This window comes from Silurus aristotelis (assembly GCF_946808225.1).
Source record: "Silurus aristotelis genome assembly, chromosome: 16".
Lineage (NCBI taxonomy): Eukaryota > Metazoa > Chordata > Actinopteri > Siluriformes > Siluridae > Silurus > Silurus aristotelis.
The window spans coordinates 23,546,169-23,566,415 of NC_139589.1; the positions used below are offsets into that span (position 1 = coordinate 23,546,169).

The 20,247-nt window shown below is 38.6% G+C and overlaps 1 protein-coding gene across 11 annotated transcripts in view; it reads right to left on the bottom strand.

The window, feature by feature from the left end:
• Positions 1 to 17,534, bottom strand: part of sema4d (sema domain, immunoglobulin domain (Ig), transmembrane domain (TM) and short cytoplasmic domain, (semaphorin) 4D) — a 48,106-nt gene extending 30,572 nt beyond the window's left edge. For 2 of the 11 annotated variants that reach the window (XM_083563674.1, XM_083563667.1), the window contains exons 1-2: positions 17,197 to 17,304; positions 1,726 to 1,822 (exon numbers count right to left, since the gene is read on the bottom strand). Coding sequence is in view for 6 of the 11 variants with exons in the window: in XM_083563669.1 (XP_083419795.1) it covers positions 1,726 to 1,822; positions 6,970 to 7,090 (218 nt within the window). In the remaining 5 variants the exon portion in view is untranslated. Of the gene's footprint in view, positions 1 to 1,725; positions 1,823 to 6,969; positions 7,484 to 13,210; positions 13,230 to 17,196 lie in introns of those variants that run through there. The other 9 variants (XM_083563669.1, XM_083563665.1, XM_083563673.1 and 6 more) reach the window with 9 other exon arrangements.
• Positions 17,535 to 20,247: the final 2,713 nt, after the last annotated feature.

Here is a 20,247-nt window from a genome sequence, read left to right on the forward strand (position 1 = left end):
ATTCTAATCACAGACGGAAAACGTATTTACAGCTCAGAGTTTACACAGATTGCGGGATTGTTGTGCAAAAGTTTACGGAGACGCCAAAACAAACGCTCACCACAAGGGACAGTAGGCACACACATCCTTCATCGAGTCATGAATCACGACATGAGAGCGGTGTTCATAGGACAAGTTTACATTTCAGGTTGGTGGGGGGGGGGGTGAATCCTGAATTACTTGAGGGAAAGGTAAAAACAGTGTGTGGAGAAGAGGGGCAGCTTGAACACAACTTAATACAGAAGCATGAATGTTAAGTAGGCAGGGCTTTGTTTACAACCCAATCTCTCTTTCTGCTCTCTTCTCCTTCGCTTCTTTTTGGCAGGACATTTATCATTCTTCCAGACTAACAATCAAACGCCAACACAGGCAATACAATGGCCGGCTAAACTGGGGCCCTCACGAAAGAGTTGCTAGGAAACCTTTGATGCTTCAGTATTGGGGGGTGGGATTTGGGGGGCTATTGCAGCTCATCATGAAGCTCATCACTTATTAAAAAGCCAGAGGAGGACATGGTTTTGAAGCCAGGTTTGTCACGAGCTGGTAGGAAGTCATCTTATATGTGACACTTTTGTTCCAATTCCAAGCTGTCAACAACTTTTTGATCTGACGTGACAAAGCGGCTTCTGAAGCTTGTCTTCATTATAGAAGGACGTTGGACAGATGTTGGATTTCTGATCGAAAGGTCAGAAGTTTAAATCCCAGCACCACTAAGCTGCCACTGCTGGGCCCTCAAGTATAAGGTTCTTTGCCAAATGCCATAAAAAAACAAAAATGTTTTACCCCACAGGCATAAATACGATGAACGGCCTGATCATATACTCGTATATCTTATGTATAGCCTTTACAATTGTGCTTAACTAGCTAACTCACAATACAATAGTAATATTAATGTATAGCCATTATTAAATTGTATATAACAGCATTATTACATTAATACTCTAGCTCTCACTAGTAAAGGTGGTCAATCACATTTCTGGTAGGAACGGCACACGCACTCCCCACACTCGTTCTTTTTTTCTACGATGGTGTAGATGGTAAAAGAATCAGCCTGCTGTTTGGCGCCTGATGTAAATATGTGAATTAGATAAGAGCCAAGTCGTATCTATGCGTTTAGACAGACGAGACAATAAGCTCACGATGTGAATGAGGAAGTAATGAGTGCAAGCTTTGGTGTGGTCGAATAAAAAATTAAAAACCTTTTGACAACCAATTATTTGATTATCAGAAAAGATTTGACTTTCTATTCTCTCTCTCTCTCTCTCTCTCTCTCGGTCATATGGTGAATTCGTGGCCTACATTCCTCTCATTGTCTTTGTGAAGAGCTGCAGCTCCCCAAGTTGGGTCTGGAATAACTGTTCTAGGATCCGCTTCAAGAAATTTTTTTTTTTTCTTTTTAAGGAACTGTTTCTAACAGAGATCAGCAAACACAGCTCAGCCAGCAGGACATGCAAATCAGGCTGCATGCAAATGCCATGTGTAGACCTGCGCTCTAACAGTGGAGGCCTTTATGCTCTGTAGCAGTTTTAGACCGGAGAAACAGTCGTACGAGTGCAGGGAAGACGTAATTGCAGGCTTGCGATTACAGCCATGATGACATGCACTTGTGAGCTCATGCAGGAAAACACAGAGCGGCCGCTTTATTATAGAGCGAGGCAGCTGGGAAACGCTAAAACAACCACCTACTTGTACGTCATGGTGTCGAGAGCCGATGGGTGATTCATTAAAAAGATCCCTAGGGTTCCACGTCTTAGACAGCTGAGAAGGAGTGCTTCGTGGTGATCTGTGGAGAAGAAGAAAAAAAAAAAAATACAGAGAGGAAAATAAACAATATTGTACACGTGATGGAAAAAAAAACAAACAAAAAAATAACTACCACTCATATCCACCCAAATAAATCAACAGTATTTCCAATACAACACTCAAATCTGAAAAATAAAAACATTTTCACATCCTTACCCTGAACACCACACCTCTATTCACAAACCCACTGACACATCTCTAATCTATACACACACCGGCATGTCTGCTTCTCTCAAACCTCTAAACCAAGCCAAAGCTTGACAGAAAGTGGAATCTGCCATCTTCACAGGGGACTTGGTCACCATGACGACCGGGGAGCCAAGGAGAATAAATAGAGCGTGTTGAGGAATTTCACCAGATTGAACCAAAAGAGAATATCAAGTGTGTCTTGTTTTCATATGGAAAAAACATGTTATCAATAATATATATATTACAGCTTGTTATTGTTTCAGCGCAAAGTGTCGATTGATAACATTTACTGTACAATTTCCGTCCTCAGAACGGAAGCGTTTACATGTGTGTTACCGTGTAAGATGTAGAAATCATAGCTTCCTGTTTTAGGGGAAATAAAACACTACAAAACATGCAGTCAATGTTTCCTCATAGTCATTGCTGTTTATAATTTTCCTGGAACAACATTTCAAAAATGATTTTTATTCCTGATTACCAAGCAAAGTAGCCCTGTGTGTTTCCCATCTGTCATCCTTGCTTTAAGCCCCCTGCTTATCTCGGCATTACGCATCAAAATAGCAACGAGCTATTATTTTAATTAATCATACGACATGTCAAACAACTGGACGACGAGTTTATGAGGCTTGCCAAGGTTTACTGAGTAATGAATAGAAAAAATTTTTTTTTAACTGTAACACTACATTCTCTGTTTCTCATCCTGCTATCAATATATCGATCATGGAAAAAAATAAAAAAAATAAAAAGCGGAGGGTAGAATCTGATGACCTTATTCAGCACGCAGGCTCGCCTAATCCAATCAGCAGTCGGGAATTTGATTTAATGCCTCATGATTACATTGATCCTGACAAAGAGTTGAGAGCTGGACGACTGTGAGAACACATGCAGAGCCAGTATGACGTCCCCGTGCCTGGTCGCTGCCTTCCCCGTGCAACTACACAGACTATATCCCTGAATGTTCAAAAGCAGAAAATCAGATTTGACAGACTTGTAAGGCCAAAATCAAATCAAAGTCAGATGTGAGCAAATATCGTACGTGATCCAAGATCAGATATTTATCCGGCACGTGGCCAGGAGAAGTATATGTGAATGATCAAATTAGAGGCACAGGCACATCACTATCAAGCTGTTTAAATACCAAAAATTGAGGGAAAAAAGGAGAGGGAAAGGACAGGAGAGGTCATGATGGATGGATATTTCTGGAACGATTTCAGTGTGTGCATGTAGGATGGTTCATAGGAACAGGTTATATTTAAAAAGAGACATGGATCACTCAGGATACGAATATGACCTGTCAAAACAGACGAATGTGTGTGTGTGTGTGTGTGTGTGTGTGTGTGTGTGTGTGTGTGTGTGTGTGTGTGTGGGTTGGGTACAACACTGATAGAACACTGTCCTGTCCGGTGTACTGATGTATTTTTTCTTTATTTGTCATGTTAATGCAGAAAAAAACCTTGAAAAGATCTTATACACTTGAAAGACAAAAGTTTGTGGACACCTGACCATAAGATTGTGTTTTTGGACATCTTATTCCACATTTGTTCATATAATCACCTCCACTCTCACATTTGTGCTCATTCTGTCACAAGGGTGTTAGTAAAGTCAGATAATGAAGGAAGATTTGAAGGCCTGTGTACTCCATAGGATTGAGGTCAGAACTATATAGTAGGCCACTCAAGAATTTCTACTTAATCCCATGTAAAGCATATCTTCATGGAGCTGGCTCCATGCACAGAAACATTGTCATGCTGGGACAGGATTGGGTCTTCTATTTCAAGCGAATAGAAAAATGTAATGTTACTGCATCCAAAGACGTCCAATACAATTGTCTGCCCCCAACTTTTTGGTAACAGTTTGGAGAAGAACCACAAATGGCTGGAAAAAACAGGTGTCCTAATAAATTTTTGTAAAGGAGGCAGCAAACTCAAGTTCAGAACAAATTTAATCAGTGAAAGAATCAAAGTGATAAACAAAGAATCCAGTTTATCCAGTCTTGGGTCAAAATTTCACGTCAAAGTTTTACTCCAAGGTTTGCTGACTGGTTACTCCATAATACAAAATTTCCCAAAATGCTTCACCCACTCATCCAAACCTCCCAGATTTACTTCACGTCAAACCGGAATGTGGCCAGTATTCAGTCTGTAAGTGTCTGTCCAGCTGTGATTGAGTCTCATTCTGACTAATAAGAAAGACGTATGGGAGTTAAAGAGAGCATGATTGTTAAAAGGACCTCATCCGCAGCAGACTGCCTTCAGGCTCTTGATTCTCATGGGAGGAGCATTCGAGTGACAGCATCCTCTCATTACGCTTTCAGTACATCTGCTCCATAACCTACTGCACAACACGCAATCACACCGATGTATGAAATGCTAATCAGTGGATTAGGTTATGATTGTTACCATAGGGGTTAGAAGGTCCAACCTTACTGCAAAGCCAGGAGCGGGGCTAGTCTTGACCTATGGCCTCGGAGACGAGCGCTGAAAAGACGCACGCTGTGAATAAGACGCTACTGAAAAAAATCGATTTCCTGAGGCTGTTAGCTAGACCTTTAGCTGATGCCTTGAGAAAAAAATGGGCGCGGCTCCTTCGCTTAACCTGGTTTGATGCAAGTCAGAAAAACAAGCAAAAACTTATTGGCACAAAACGAACCTTTTTGTTTGATCCTGTTTATGTTTAATCATAATGACTTTTACCATGACTTAATATTACTCACTTTTCTGAATTACATGCTACAAACATTAGTCATAATCATCTGGATGAAGCCAGGTAGACGTTTTCAACCAGACAGACTGATTAGCCTGCAGATCCCAATATAAAAGAATGAGAGAGAAATATGCATATGTTTGACGTAAGACTCTCCTGCTTAGTAAATCACCTTGCTTCTTTTATATTCCGCTATTTTATCACATTGTAGCTGGGTCAACTTCTAAACAAATTGAAAAAATATAAAAAACTGAGACTTGCCAATTTGTGGTCTGGTGGTTTTGCTAATGACATTATAATTTGTCCAACACCTCACCACAAAACTGCACAAACCAAATCACCTGTATATTTTCATCTTTAAACACACTACTCCTACATCCATTACTGACTCAGCAAGTAACTAGAAACCAAAATCAAAGAAATGTGAAATGACATCAGACCGATACGTGTATGCCACGCCCTGTAGTAATACAATAGAAACCTGAGCTGTGTGGGTAGAACAGTAATGTGAAAATGTTTACTGATGCGTCCTCATGTTTTATATTTAAATAAGCAACATTCTACCATAATCCGCCTGAGAAAACCGTGGACCTATGAATAAACCCTGCCTCCAGTTCCAACGTCTGGCATTGCCCGTGATGCACAAGTCCTGTATTTAACCTGAATTCGCTTTTGTTCTCGTTCACATTTGCCTAGTCGACTAATTACACGTCCATCTGACCCGGATTCGTAATGTCCGTTTCTTTGTGGCAGAAAAAAGTGGGTCACGTTTCACATAGACGACTGAATTTGTAAAATTGTAAAAGCATCCTTATTTTGTACGTTTGTTAACAGTTAAATATTTATGGTAACAAAATGGGAAAAGAAAATTCTGTGTGTATTTGCAATGGATGATTAAAAGAAGCATTTGAACTAGATAAAAAAAATAATTAAGAGATATTTAGTTTATATTTCATATTAAAAAAGCAGATAGCACAAGGGTGGGTGATTCGACTAAAAATCTCATCATAACATCTTAGAAAAATATAAGATAGATACCTAAAAAATGTATTTCGTAGATATGTAATATGCTGGTTTGCTAACTGTGGAGTTGAATTTATAATGAATAAACAAATGTAACGTATATAAAGTGTACTTTAAAATCAATGTTTTTTTCAGTAATTTCCCCATGCATCACTCCATAACAAAACTTTCTTACGGCTTCTCCCGTTAGGGGTCACCACAACGGACCGTCCGCATGTTTGATTTGGCACGATTTTACGCTGGATGCCCTTCCTAACGCAACCCTCCACATTTATCCGGGCTTGAGACCGGCACTGAAAGTGGCTGGGGTTGGTTCCCTGACCGGGAATCGAACCCGGGCTGCAGCGGTGAGAGCGCCGCATCCTAACCACTAGACCACCAGGGAACCAATCTCCATAACATTTCCTAGTATTTTCATTGTGCATATATGGTAATAAAGGGGCATGGTTTATTCATCCTGGAAGTATCTGTTGCTCTGCAGTAAAGTCTGTATTTTGCAAGGCCCCCCCCACCCACACACACACACACACACACACACACACACACACACATTTACAATCAGACCCAATCTGTGAAAACTAACACCTGACTGACAGTATTACACTGACAACATGCAGAAACACAGAGACCTACATTACACACACAACTCTCCTATCCTCATATGCCCTAAATCATAATCTTTATACACTGCATTAAATCTGCACACATCAGTGTGATGCATGTATTAGGCTGCAGAGGACCAGAATTGTAACAAAAGGTCTTATGTTGTGTCGTGTCATGTTGGCGTATCCCCCAGACTATGTCACCGTAGAAACGCTTTGAAGTCGCAGATAGCGCGTTAGACAACATGCTTTGATCTAAAACTGGGCGGAGCCAGCAAGAGGACGATTTAACCACAGACACAGAGCTCATGGACAACCGAAGGAAATCTAATAATTACACACAATAAAAAAAGTACAGCCCACACACACACACACACACACACACACACACACACACACACACATATATGCACACAGGTGCTCTGAAAGATGTTCTTGTTCTTTTCCCAGCTCATCTCCGAGTTCATAGCAACAAGCTGATAAACAAGGCGGCCAAATTGACGAACACGACAACATGCCTTTTCTCGTTTATTTACCCATAAACTTTCCTGTTTATATAATTTTTTTTTTGCACTAATGCAGCTTTATAATAGAGATCACTTTCACTCACCACCTGAGCGAGAAAAATCCCGGACAGAAAAAAACAGACAGCTGAATGCATCAAGGAATAAAAAATTCATGAAAAAAAACAAGTAGATCTTCCCAGAATAGTGAGCATGTTCCTGGTCCATTAAAACATCATCTCAGAGTCGAACAGGGATCTCCACAGCGAGCGATGTGTAAAGAGCTACACACTTACATGCACACACACACACACACACACTTTTCCCTCCCCCAATGTGTGAGAAGGTTACTGGAGCAGCAGGGGGAAAAGCCCTACACAGGAGGCATGACTGAGTAGACGGAGAGGAGCCCCTACAACAAACCTGACAATAAAAACCCTCCTTAACCTTGACTGCTCATGTTCCCTCTCTTTTTCCCTCTCTCTCCATTCCCTTCTCTAGTCCTCTCTGTGTCTCTTACGTTTTAAACACAATTAAATATTTAAGTGGGATCAGAGACATGGAGACGTCAGCAGAGGAGAAACGGAGAGCTGCATCGCTTCACACACATGTGCGTGGTTCAGAGGGGGGCCACAGTGACAGCTTCAGACAATAGCACTTAGATTAGCTGCTCTGTGTGTGTGTGTGTGTGTGTGTGTGTGTGTGCGCGCGTGTGTGTGTGTGTGTAAAAAGAGAGAGAGAAAGGTAGGGAGAAAAAGAGAGAAAGACAGACATGCCTAGAAACACAGACAGAGGAGTGCTGAGAGAGACAAAAAAAAGCAGATACTGAGACAGAGAGAGATATGCAGAGGGGCAGAGAAAAAGACAGACAACGTCAAAGACAGAGACATGTGTAGAGAAACAGAGAGAGAACAAGATAAAGAGTGTCGGAGTGGGACATAAAGAGGTACAGACAGAGAGCGAGAGAAACAGGTAAAGAAAGACAAAGATATGCAGAGAGAGACAAAAATAGATCAATAAAAATTCATTATTACATTATTATTATTGTTAATTATCTTTTGGCTTAAAACACAGACATAAAAACACACACAGATTCATAAAACATGGCTTCAAAATATGTAAAAAATAAAAAAAAATTATTCTTACTTCAGGAGCAAATACGCAAATCTACGACTGATCCGGCTAAACATGCAGCTCTGTTGTTACACACACGATCTAAAAACATCAACAGCAAACAACAAATACTGCTCCTGTGCGAGTGTGGTTTTCTGGGTGGCAGGACATTAGCCCCAGCCCAAAACAATGAGCAAAGCTGCTCTCACACAAAATAAGGGTTGATTTACAAGCAATCATGATACTCAAGACAAAAAACACTGCTTCAATATGCTTCGATCATGCTGATCGAACATGCTTTCAAGCAGTGGGGGTTTGGAGGGAGGGAATCAATGTCCTTCTTATGAAATTGAACGATGCTACACGTGAATGCCTTGTCATTACTCCTTGTAGCTATTTGCAGAATCTCTAAATTAAACTCAGCTCGATTCTTTTGATTTGTCTGCGATGCTGTTTGGTTTGAAACTGGCAGAAAAACAATTAGGGAACGGGCTAAAAATCTAGGACTATCTAGGACTCTGGACATCTCCAGGACACTGGAGGACACATGGCATTTGTGTAGCATTATAGTTTCATATACTTAATAGATAAATTAATTCATAAGGGCTGAAACAATTCAAGTAAATAAAGTTATTTGTATAAAAAAAATGCATCGAGGCATATTATTATGCTTCATTTAGTCCATTTAACTATATGTATATAGTAGTGTGTGTATATATATATATAAAAAATGTATTTTACTTTTTTTTTTTATAAAGAAAAAGAACTTATCCAATTACTCGATGGAATAATCGGTAGAATACTTAATTACTAATATAATTGATAGCTGCAGCCCTAAAATAAATAAATACAAAGCAAAAACAAATGCACATTTTATTCAGGTTTTGATTTAATTCCAGCACTTTCTCACTGCAACTGACTCAACCCTCAAAAGAACCATCTCACTTCTGAGCTTGATCATTGTGCTCCAACCTGCCAAAAGAACCGCACTGAGACGGAGAACCTTCAACACATTCCAGTACTATATACATTTCCCAAATCCAATTTGTTTCCCTCTCTCTGTACCTACAAGCTCAATTTCAATCGACAACACTCCTCTCTCCGTGTCAATTGTTCTGGAAGAGTGAATGCAGATCCTGAATCAGCTTTGTTTGTGCACCATTTAAATTACATCAGGTCAAGGAGTCAATTGTGTGGAAGTATCCAGCCAGTCCACTTCGTACCCCCTCCCCACCCCTCCTGATATAATCCTCTATAGCACAGTCTGTGTTTTTATGAAGGGAAAGGCTGAAAATATGGAACTTTGACAACACATTCCATACGCTCACAAATATTTTCTCTGGACCGGGTTTTAGTGGATGTGCAGACACGAGTCAGCTCTTCACTTACTGGCCAATAACATTTTTTTTTAACAATTATCCCCTTGTGATCTGACAGCTGCACATTTGTCATGATTACAGATCTCAAAGCATTGCTCGATTGAGGATTTATAGCCCTGTTTCTAGGTGCAAAATCATTTGCTCAACCTATTACCTGAAGTAACCATGGATCCATACCTCAACTGCCTTGAGAAGATTATTTTTCCAGATTGCAGGATATCCTGAAGTCGAGGTTTATCCCTTTTAATTTGTGATTGAGTCGTGTTATCACTTGTTACAACAGCTACATGCGTTCACTCCCGTATTCATCGCTCACAGATTTTCTGGGTGACTGAGAAACACCAATGCACAAACTCCTCTATCCTGGGGAGCAATAACATAAGAACTAGAAAACTAATCATCACCTTGTGACCAGTTCTGATTGAGAAAAATATTTTTGTTATAATGGCAACCAAAAAGATAAATTTCGACCATAAGATGTGGTATTTGCTTTTTAAACATCTCATTCCACATTTATTCCTCATTTGATGTGGTAATAACCTCCACTCCTCTGGGAAGATGTTCTACTAGATTTTACTCTTTTAGCCACAAGGGTTTAAGTAAAGTTTGCTTTCCAATTTATGAGCTCTATAGCTCTAATGCACAGGGGCATTGTCGTGCTGGAAGAGGTTTGAGTCTCCTAGTTCAAGTGAAGGGAAAACTGAAGGTTACTGCATATAAAAACATCCTATACAATTGTGTGCTTCCAACATTGTGGTAACAGATTGTGGAAAAACCATATATGGCTGGAAAAGACAAGTTTCCCAATACTTTTGTTCATCTATCTGAGGTCAATATCGATAAGGTTGTGTGTGTAGAACCAGCTGCAGTCTCTCTTTCAACAGCGGTAGAGCTAAGTTCGATCGTCTCTAGCCACATTGTGTGTGTAGCCTATACGACAATGGAGGCAGGTTGAGACAAGGCCAGGTCGTGTCGCCTCCCCTTCCCCCTCGCACTGCACAGCTTTTAAGGCTTTATGCCATTGCATTGCCGTGGAGAATCCAAACTGGAATCCTGGCATGCAAAAAGCAAAAGAGGCGCCTCAAATTTATGTCCTCCTGCAATGCAATCACAGGGCAATAAAAGCAATAAAAACGCTCCGTTTCGCATCCATTTTTGGTTAAATGGTATATGTGTACTTATAGTTTATTTAGCTTGGTCTTATTTAAAGATGCCAGTGCATCATTCCCAGGGTTTGACAGATCCTTTTGCTTTTCCCATGACAAGCCACTAAATAAAATTTCTATTCTTTACTCATAAATCATGAGCCGTATGCAGACGTCGTCAGGACCTTATTGCTCATGTCATCAGGGTAATAAAAATATATCCTAAAGGTATTTTCAGGGAGGCCTCGTGGTAAACGGTTTATGTAATAATTTATGACTTGTGTTTGTTAGATATATAAATAGTTCATTGAGGTTCAGCTAAAAGGAGTCGTGCACTTTCAGACGCATCACCCAGAAAAATTATCATACACAATGTGGTTATTTACCCAAACTGTTATCACAAAGTTGGTGACACACAATTGTATAGGAAGGACATCAATGCAGGATCATTATATGCTCCCTGTACTTTAACTAGGAGACAAGGAAACCTGTTCCAGCAAGCCAGCTCCACAAAGATTAGGTTTACGTGGGTTTGAGTGGAAGATCTTGAGTAACCTGCTATAGTGCTGAATGAGCACAAATCTCCACAAGTACACTCCACAATCTAGTGGAACATCTTCCCAGGAGAGTGGAGGTAATTATTACAGCAATGGTATCTTAAATGTGGAACGGGATGTTTAATAAGCACAAACGAATCTTAAATGCAGGTCCACTAACTTTTGTTGATATATTGTATCTTTAGCAGTAGTAATTAAATGAAACAAATCATGAAGGCAAAATAGAACAACAAAAGAAGTCTTTATCTTTTTTAAAAGCCAGCTTTCAACAAGAACTAATTAGTTTTATCCTGAAGCTACACTCCACTGATCCTGTTTTACTTCAAAAACAGATCGAGTTGCTACCAGACATCCATGAAAAAGTCTGAGGAGAGGGAAAGACCATGTCCAAAAATCCTTCAAGGCACCAAAAAAACAATACTGTTGACATTTGTCAACATCACAAGATTTCAACCAGTCTGCAGGGCTCGGTTCTGCGGTAGAATCATGTGTATAGCCCCAATCCATCTGTGAAAACTCAACACTGTTGTGGACTGTAATGAAACCTCAGTCTAAAAAATTCTTTAAATCTAATCAGGCTTCTTTTTTCCAGGAACCCAAGAGTAAAGATAGACGGATATAGAGACTGAACATTCAGTGGGATTTCACAACGCATCTGAGCAGACCTCGTGCTTCTAGCAGCCAGCAAGCTGATTAAACGATTTACTTTTGTAGCAAATGAAGCAGATTTAAACAGTTACGCTAAAAACTTACAGAAGGTTACATTATAGTAAACAGCATTTGGAGATACAAGCAAACACGGCTTATTTTAGCCCTTTTCTCTAATTCGTATTACACAAACTCACTGGTTATAACGCTGAGAGGTTCCCCTGGACCACTGCAACCTTCTTTCCCCACCATGCAAAAATACCAGATTCATAAAGATCTCACAAACATCCCTACAACCATAAAGTTTGTAGACACCTGATTATGAGATCTGTATGTGCTTTTTTAACATCCTATTTTACATTTAGTCCCTGTTTGTTAGAAGACCTTCACTCTTCTAGGAAGATGTTCCACTAGATTTCGGATTGTGGTTGTGGAGATTTGTGCTCAATCTAATTAAAACGCACCATTTCGAAGCTTCTTGGGTCTTAACATTTCTTAACAAACCTCATGATCCCCCACTCCCCCCGGTCTGAATTCGGAATGAATCAATAATAAAATGCATTACACAATACTGCCATAGCAAAATCTACAAAAAAATACCACATACTACATTCATTCTGTAAATGTCATGCAATGCATAAATATAGATAGATATAAAAAATAAAAAAAAAGAAATAGACCGGACATTATAAAAACGAGTGTTAATACAAACACTGTTTACATAGAAAATCCGTTTCATTCAGAAAAATGTTTGTACCCTACAAGACCTTTTAAATTATGTACACTCACAACGTGAATAGCTTGGAGTCAAATCATATAATTGCCAACAAGTTGTTATGATTATGTTCATATTCTATTTCTAGCTCAAACTGATGAAGGCCGCCTCATTTATTATAATTACACATTAATAAAATCTGGCAAATCATTAAGAGATTCAAAATAAACTGCGGATCAGTTATGACAAAAATAATAGAACCCCTGTAAAAGGAGGAAGAGATAGCATGTGAGTGTGTGTGTGTGTGTGTACAAAACTTTATACAAAAGATTTGTTGTCTGTAAAGATTTAAAAATGTTCTTACATTTTTTTCCCTCTTAGACTACACAAACATCACATCTCTGACCTTTCGTCAATTGCTGAGGACCATGAGAAATACGAGACAATACAAATACTAAAAAAAACTGAACATGCGTCTAGCGGAATCTTCAGGGGACGGGTCATTAACATGAACACCGAACTCTGGTGTACCTCTCCTGAGTTTTGAGCAATCTCCTGGGATATAGAGCTGATTACGAATCAATTAACCACACCATTGCTTTAGAAGGTCAGACAAAACATGCATAAAAAATAAACTGTGTGCTACCAGAAAGCGTTCTGAACTTCATCTGCACATCCGAGTGCTTTCTCACGGGTGAAAAACTTTGCTAGCTTTCCGTTCCATATCTTTAGAGGTCATCGTGCTACAGAGAACAAACTCTGCTTTCATTTTTTAAACAAGAAAAACTTACCAGCGGGCTAATCTGTGGCATGTGTCTAATTCCAAAACAGCAGAATTTTTCTACCAGATGATCTAAAGAGTTTAGTTGGACACGTTTTTACGGTCTAAACGCTGAGCCTGGCCTTTGTAATTGACCAAGACGAAGTTTGTAATTTGTCTAATAATGGATGCGCCTGGCTCAGAGGTGGGGGCAACAGGGAATCTGTAGCCAAGTGGGTACTTTCCAGGGTTGTAACAGAATAAGGGCACCCACCTGTCTCACCACCGCTGTTCCCACTGCTCCATGTACACACACACTAAGAAATGTTGGCAAAGTGACACAAAGCTCGCCTCTATTCGCTGTCTCGGTAAAGAAAGAGATACTCCATCTGTGCATTGTCCTCCCTAAATAAAGTGAGGGAAAGGAAAAGTGGCCATGTTTACCTGAACACAGGAACGGAGCTCGGTTGGCTTAGATTTTTCCGCTAAGATAATGTTTTACCAGGACATGTGATTACTGAAAAATCGAACTGGCAGCGATGCCCATTGACTTTTACAACCAACCTGATAAATCCCAGCAAACAGACATCACAATAAAGTCTATCCAGTGATCCTTGTATGCTTTCTAAACCATACTGTCATTTAATCTACAATAAAAAGATGGTAGAACCTCTCACTAGAACCTAAGTGAGAAAATACATCCCATACTTTGGGATGAATTGGAACGCTGACTGCCCCCCAGGCCTTCTCACTTTACCCTACTTCAGTACCTGACTAAAACCCTTGTGTGCCACAATCATCTTACCAGTTTTTATAACAGCAAATTGGGAATAAATGTACAATGCAATGTTCAAAAAGTAACACATACTAATCTTATGATCAGGTGTCCCCAAAAACTTGTCTATACACTGTACATCACACAATAGTTTCCTGATACACTACTAGATGTGGTTGAGTATTTGGAAGTCAACACATGACACTTCGAGAAGGAGTTCTGATTCCATCGTGGGTGTTTTTATTACAGATTCAATTGAAATTGCACCTAGTAGGCTTCAAAGCTAATGTTTTACTACTTAACAGAGCATGACAGAAAAGGCAACCCAACAGGTCCGTTTGATCCTTTCTATCCTTCCAGCATATAAACACCACGACAATCTCATGCTGGACACTCCTTCTGTAAACTTACTCATCTGCAATGTAACGTGCATCTAATTTCCATCATGCATCGCCATAAAGTGTTAAAAATACCATCAGTGTAAAATCAAGATAAAAAGCAGTAAAAAACATGTGACGTCTATGCAAAAAAAACAAGCCTCGCCTCATCAAAATAAAGTGCCTTGAGGATATCAGAGGGGAGCAAACTCATTGTGGAATGACGAGCCCGATGGCATGTACTCTAATTAACTTCCACGTGACTGACGTGACTGGAACAAAGGACGAGGGCTATGAATAAGAACAAATCATTCAGTGAATAACGCATGAGTCAGGCGGCACGGGCAATGGGAAAGCCAAGCTAGCAAGCTAACTCCTCTTCTTTTTACATGCCAACCATGAGAAACACATTAAACTTCCATTAAAATGAAAAAATTGCCATTAGGATGCCCTTAAGGGCCTATCATAATTGTTTAGTGGATGGTGAACATCTAATTATATGCAAGATGTATGGAGTCTCCAGTGTCAGGGCTTTGCAACAATCAGAAGATTTTCCACCGCAGGAAAGTCTTCAGAAAGTGTTTTTTGAGTAGCACAAGCATCAAGAGAAAGTGAAGGGGAAAATAGTTTATATCTGCTATAATCTAAGCAAACGTTTGGGGAAAAAAGTAAGAGAAGCCCAATTGAGATGGTATGGACATGTGCAGAGGAGGGACATGGGGTATATCAGTAGGAGAATGCTGAGGATGGAGCCGGCAGGAAGGGGCAAAAGAGGAAGACCAAGGAGAAGGTTTATGGATGTGGTGAGGAAAGACATGCAGGTAGTTTACCTGTAAATTGCTGTACTATTATAGAAATAAGAGAATGCTTTAATTTAACCTAATCAGTTTGTACGCCGCTTTTAATAATGGACATTTTCCCAAAGCAGCTTTACAAAGATAAAGAGGCTATAAAGTTAGAACTTATTAGTGCCTATATGTTTATCCCTAATGACAAATCTCTTGTACATGCAACCCATGATACTTGACATTAAGAGTGATGCTGATTCTTAATGTCCTTTTTAGCATTCATTCTAGTCAAAAATAATTTCTCTATTTATATTTTTTATATTGTATTGTCCAATCAGGGAAGCTGCAATAAGATTAGACGATTAGATTTTCTGGGATGTTTTTAGATCAGATGAGGAAAAGAAATCATCAAAATAAATGTTGAAAAACGTATATTAAAATGAGATTATTTTGTGAATGAAGAAATATATAGATTTATTTTAGTTTCTAAAAAAATTCTGTTTTTATAAAGATTTGTTATCCAATCAGAGAGTCTGTAACAGGATGGTGCCCTAATGAGTGAGCCCATGGCAACTGTGGCAAGGAAAAACTCCCTGAGATGATATAAGGAAGAAACCTTGAGATGACTCCAAAGTTTTATCATTGTTGAGGTGTGCTGCTCAGTGATAGGTGCTCACATGCAAAACTGTTCATGCAAACTGTGGTCCCAAACCAGTGTAACAGACAGTTATTCATTACAATCCAAATCCATCCTCAAAGCTCTTTAGTTGCTTAGTAACTTCAAGGATCTTTCGACTTCCAAAAAGACTGTGATTGAAAAATGACTTGTAACAAATGCTTCAAATCAAATTTTGTCACTGAATGCAATTTTTACCTCTATATTTGACAGGAATCAACTTCAACCCATCACATTAACATCTTTTTTTCAAATCTGATCCAATAATAATTAAAACAAGCAGACGCTTTCCTAGTTTGTCTCATCGCAAATGTCTGAAACCCGAGAACACGTGAAGCCTTCAGGGTTTAGGTCAAATCTGGCTTAACTTTACTATCCGACGTGATTCAGAAGATGACAGATGAACGAGTTATGCATGTTTTCAGGTATTTATCCGACTAGCCAGGTAAGAATATTGCATGAAGAAGCCGTACAGATGCAATGTTAGAGCCATGTTTATTACCTTATTTTACAAGATGCACCATTTTCAAGGTGCCGTGACCCGGACCAGTGCGCGATTCATTATTTTCCTATTTCGACATTCCACCTGAAGGGTTTTTATTCCACTTATACCACAGATTTTAAGTGTCTCAGTGTTTTCTCAGTGTATTTGAGTCCTAATTTTCGTGACAGAGTTTGATGACTTGATGTTCTTCGTTCCAGCCAGAGTTAAATCCCACCAAACACACACACACACACACACACACACACACACACAAACACACACACACACACACCTTGCACTTCTACAGACTACACTCCAGACACAGAGGCTTTTGTTAAAGAACTAAAAGCATCTTTTTTTTTTTTTATACCAAGCACACCCTGAGTGACCTTTCAAACCAGGTCAGATAAATATTAAATCCTTTCTGTGGAAACCTGGACCCCAAAAACCGAGAAAATTACCATTTAAGTGCTATTTAAGTGACCAAATTAAAAACATTAGTTAGCAAAACCATATTAGCAAGTTGAAGCGAGAAACTGTTACTATGACAACCGAAATTACCTCAGGAGAAAAAGCCACTCAGCCGCCGCTTCGGAAAACACCTCAATTTACATTTATACCGAATTATTATAAAATAGAATTACATAAACCTGGTCAGTGGGGCATCCAGAATGTCTCCGCGGGGGTTTGGTTTGTAAACGGAGGTCAAAAAGGGGAGAAAAAATCCCGTTTTAATGGGAGAAAAAAAAAAAAGCCCACTGCGCGTGAGCACCTCAGTAACAAGTGCACGCGAGCGCAAAGTCCAGCTAACAGCAGCTCGCGCGCCGATATTTCTCACGTTATTTATTTGGGGAGTAAAAAAATAAAAGAACAATAAATACAATAGACAGAATTAAACGATAAATAAACGCACTAACCTGGTAATTAAAATGCTTTTTTTTTCGAGTCCGCCGGCGATTTTAAAGCAGTTTACGGTTGGCGTGAAGAAGCGTGACAAGTCAGGCAGAGCGGCTCAGCATGGCGGAGTCGATTCAAACACCCACATGGGTTGCCAGATTGAATAATACAACCCATTCCTATTACTATTCCCATTGTAAAACCGATCAGACATTTTTTATTTTATTATAATTTTTTTTTTTTTAACTGATTATTTTGGTGATTATTTTGTTTTCCCCTGAGTAAAAAAAAAAATACCACCAAACATGTAAACAAAATGACCATCTTGCTACAGCCACTCTAATTGGACCCCATACAAGGCTATAATAAAATCTTCATTATTCATTAAAAGATCTTTTTAAAAACTTGTTTTTTAACATAAATTTGTCATTTATTTCCTTATCTGATTAAAACAAACGAAAAAAAAACATGGGGTTGACCATCTTAATGACCATCCTGTTACAGACTCTCTGATTGGATAACAACTCTTTATGAAAACAGGATAGAATTTTTTTTTTTCCTTTTTTTAGAAACTAAAATAAATCTATATATTTCTTCATTTACAAAATAATCTCATTTTAATACGTTTTTCAACATTTATTTTTTCCTCATCTGATCTAAAAACATCCCAGAAAGTCTAATCGTCTAATCGTCTAATCTCATTGCAGCTTCCCTGATTGGACAATACAATATAAAAAAATATAAATAGAGAAATAATTTTTGACTAGAATGAATGCTAAAAAGGACATTAAGAATTAGCATCACTCTTAATGTCAAGTATCATGGGTTGCATGTACAAGAGATTTGTCATGATGTGCTGGTGCTTGAAAAAAAGCTATAAAAACTAAAATAATAAAGTATTAAATATGGACGTTATAACAATGATCTTGAAAACGATAAAATATTTTCTTCATATACTTGTAAGTTCTAACTAACATCATCATTTAATAACAGAAAGAACATGTTAGAAACATGGAAGAAAAAAAACATGCTCATCCCAATAATGGAGTCACTCATGGACACGCAGGAAGTAAATAGTCAATAATGCACATATTCTGTATTATGGCTATAATTCAGCACATTAGAAACCATACATGATATAAAACCTATGATATGTAAGCAGTATTATATCACAAAGCAGCTAAATTATATGTATACATTCAAAGAAACAGCTGTTGCCTTCAAGGAGACCACAAGAAAAATGTCCTCATGTGAACATTTCTCATTCGTACCAACTGCTATTACAATATTGAATGTAATATATGTACATAATGGAATGTATATATGTGTGTGTGAATGCAAGTTTTTAGATTGTTATGCTGCTTTTATGTAATTTTGTGATGTGTTTGAGTTGTTATGTGACGTCCGTGTTTGTACATGAAGCCAAAGGCAAATTTCCACTTAATAAAAGTAACTAACTAATGTCTTTTATTCTGCACAAAACGCACTGATGTTTAGGGCACAAATACCTTCTTATTATGTCACATGAAGCTTTCTGTTTTCTTCAACAATAAATGACTACAATTCTCCAATACAATGTGTTTGCATTAGCTAATTCAATAAAGGAATTGTTAGCAGCCTTTACATTTTTCACATTTTAACATGTTTTAGTAGTTTGATAACCATCCTGTAACAGGAACTCCTTTTGAAAACAAGTTTTTTGATTTTATAGTTACTTTTCCTTACATCAGAGTAATTCAATTGGCCCTCTTGTGGCAATTAGGTGCATAAACCTGTTTATAATGAGAACAAAATGCACAACAAATATCCAATAAGAATTCTTTATTGCACTGGGGAACTGGTAATCGCTGTAAATATTAATAGTAATAATAATTTGGCTGTCTTACATAATCATGAGAGCTCAGACTTTAACTCCAACTGTATTTATACTAAATATATACTGTACACGTATGGACACCAGTTTATATACACAATTCAAGCAATTAGGCTTGAAGCCCTATGATGAATTCAATATAAAAATTACAATTGCGAATAGGAAATGAACCAGTCTTCACTGTACTGCAAACCGATCACACAGTTGCTAAATTATCTGATCCAAAAACTGCAACCAGAATTGAGAGATTAATATGATCAATTGCACAGATTAGTAAAATCTTGCTGCAATGTAAATGTGATGTAAGTGAAAAATAAAAGTGCTGTACTGCTGTAGGAAAGGTGAGGAGGCCTGGGGGTGCAGTCAGTTCATTATAATCATTAGGGTTGAGGTCAGAGCTTTGTAGCAGGGGATTTTCCACTTCTACCCATGAAATCAATATCTTCATGGAGCTGGCTTTGTGAACAGGGTCATGCTACAACAGGTTTGGGTCTCCCAGTACCACTAAGGGGAAAATTTTATGTTTCCAGAATTTGTTTCCAAAATTTGAAGCATCCAGAGACATCCTATACAGTTGTGAGCCTCCAACTTTGTGGTAGCAGTTTGTGGAAGATCCATAAAAAAGGTCAGGTTTCCCAATACTTTTACTGCACAATGTTTTAAGGGGTCATTTCTTACGTTTTACTGCAATACATTTCAGAAAGTCAACCCTCATTCATTTAAAGTGAACATTTCCTTTTAAACGTGAGGACTTTTTGTATTGTTGTTGTGTTAGTTCATTAAATATAAGTTGAGGTACCGTTATTTTATATGCAATGATAATAAGTTCTGTATTGTCCAATCAGACATTGTTACATCATTACATGGGGGTTTGTTCACTGCTTGTTTATGTTTAGCATCGGTATGTTTGTAGGTTCCGGGTTGTAGTCAAGCACAGGGCGAGACCATTAGCCTGTTCTTCTCTTCACGCCTACTTGGACAATGATAATCTAAAATTGTGCACAACAGTACTTTTATACACAAGTAAAAGTTCCTCGAACATGGCTAGACTTGTAATAGAAAGACTTTCGTGTGGGACAACCCAATATAGGTTGAAAAGTCAGATGTCCAAATACTTTTGCCCCAAATGGAAGTGTGAGAGCACAATCTGGCAACCCTAATTCAAATTCCCACTCCCCCCACTGTGTCTGGTCTGTGT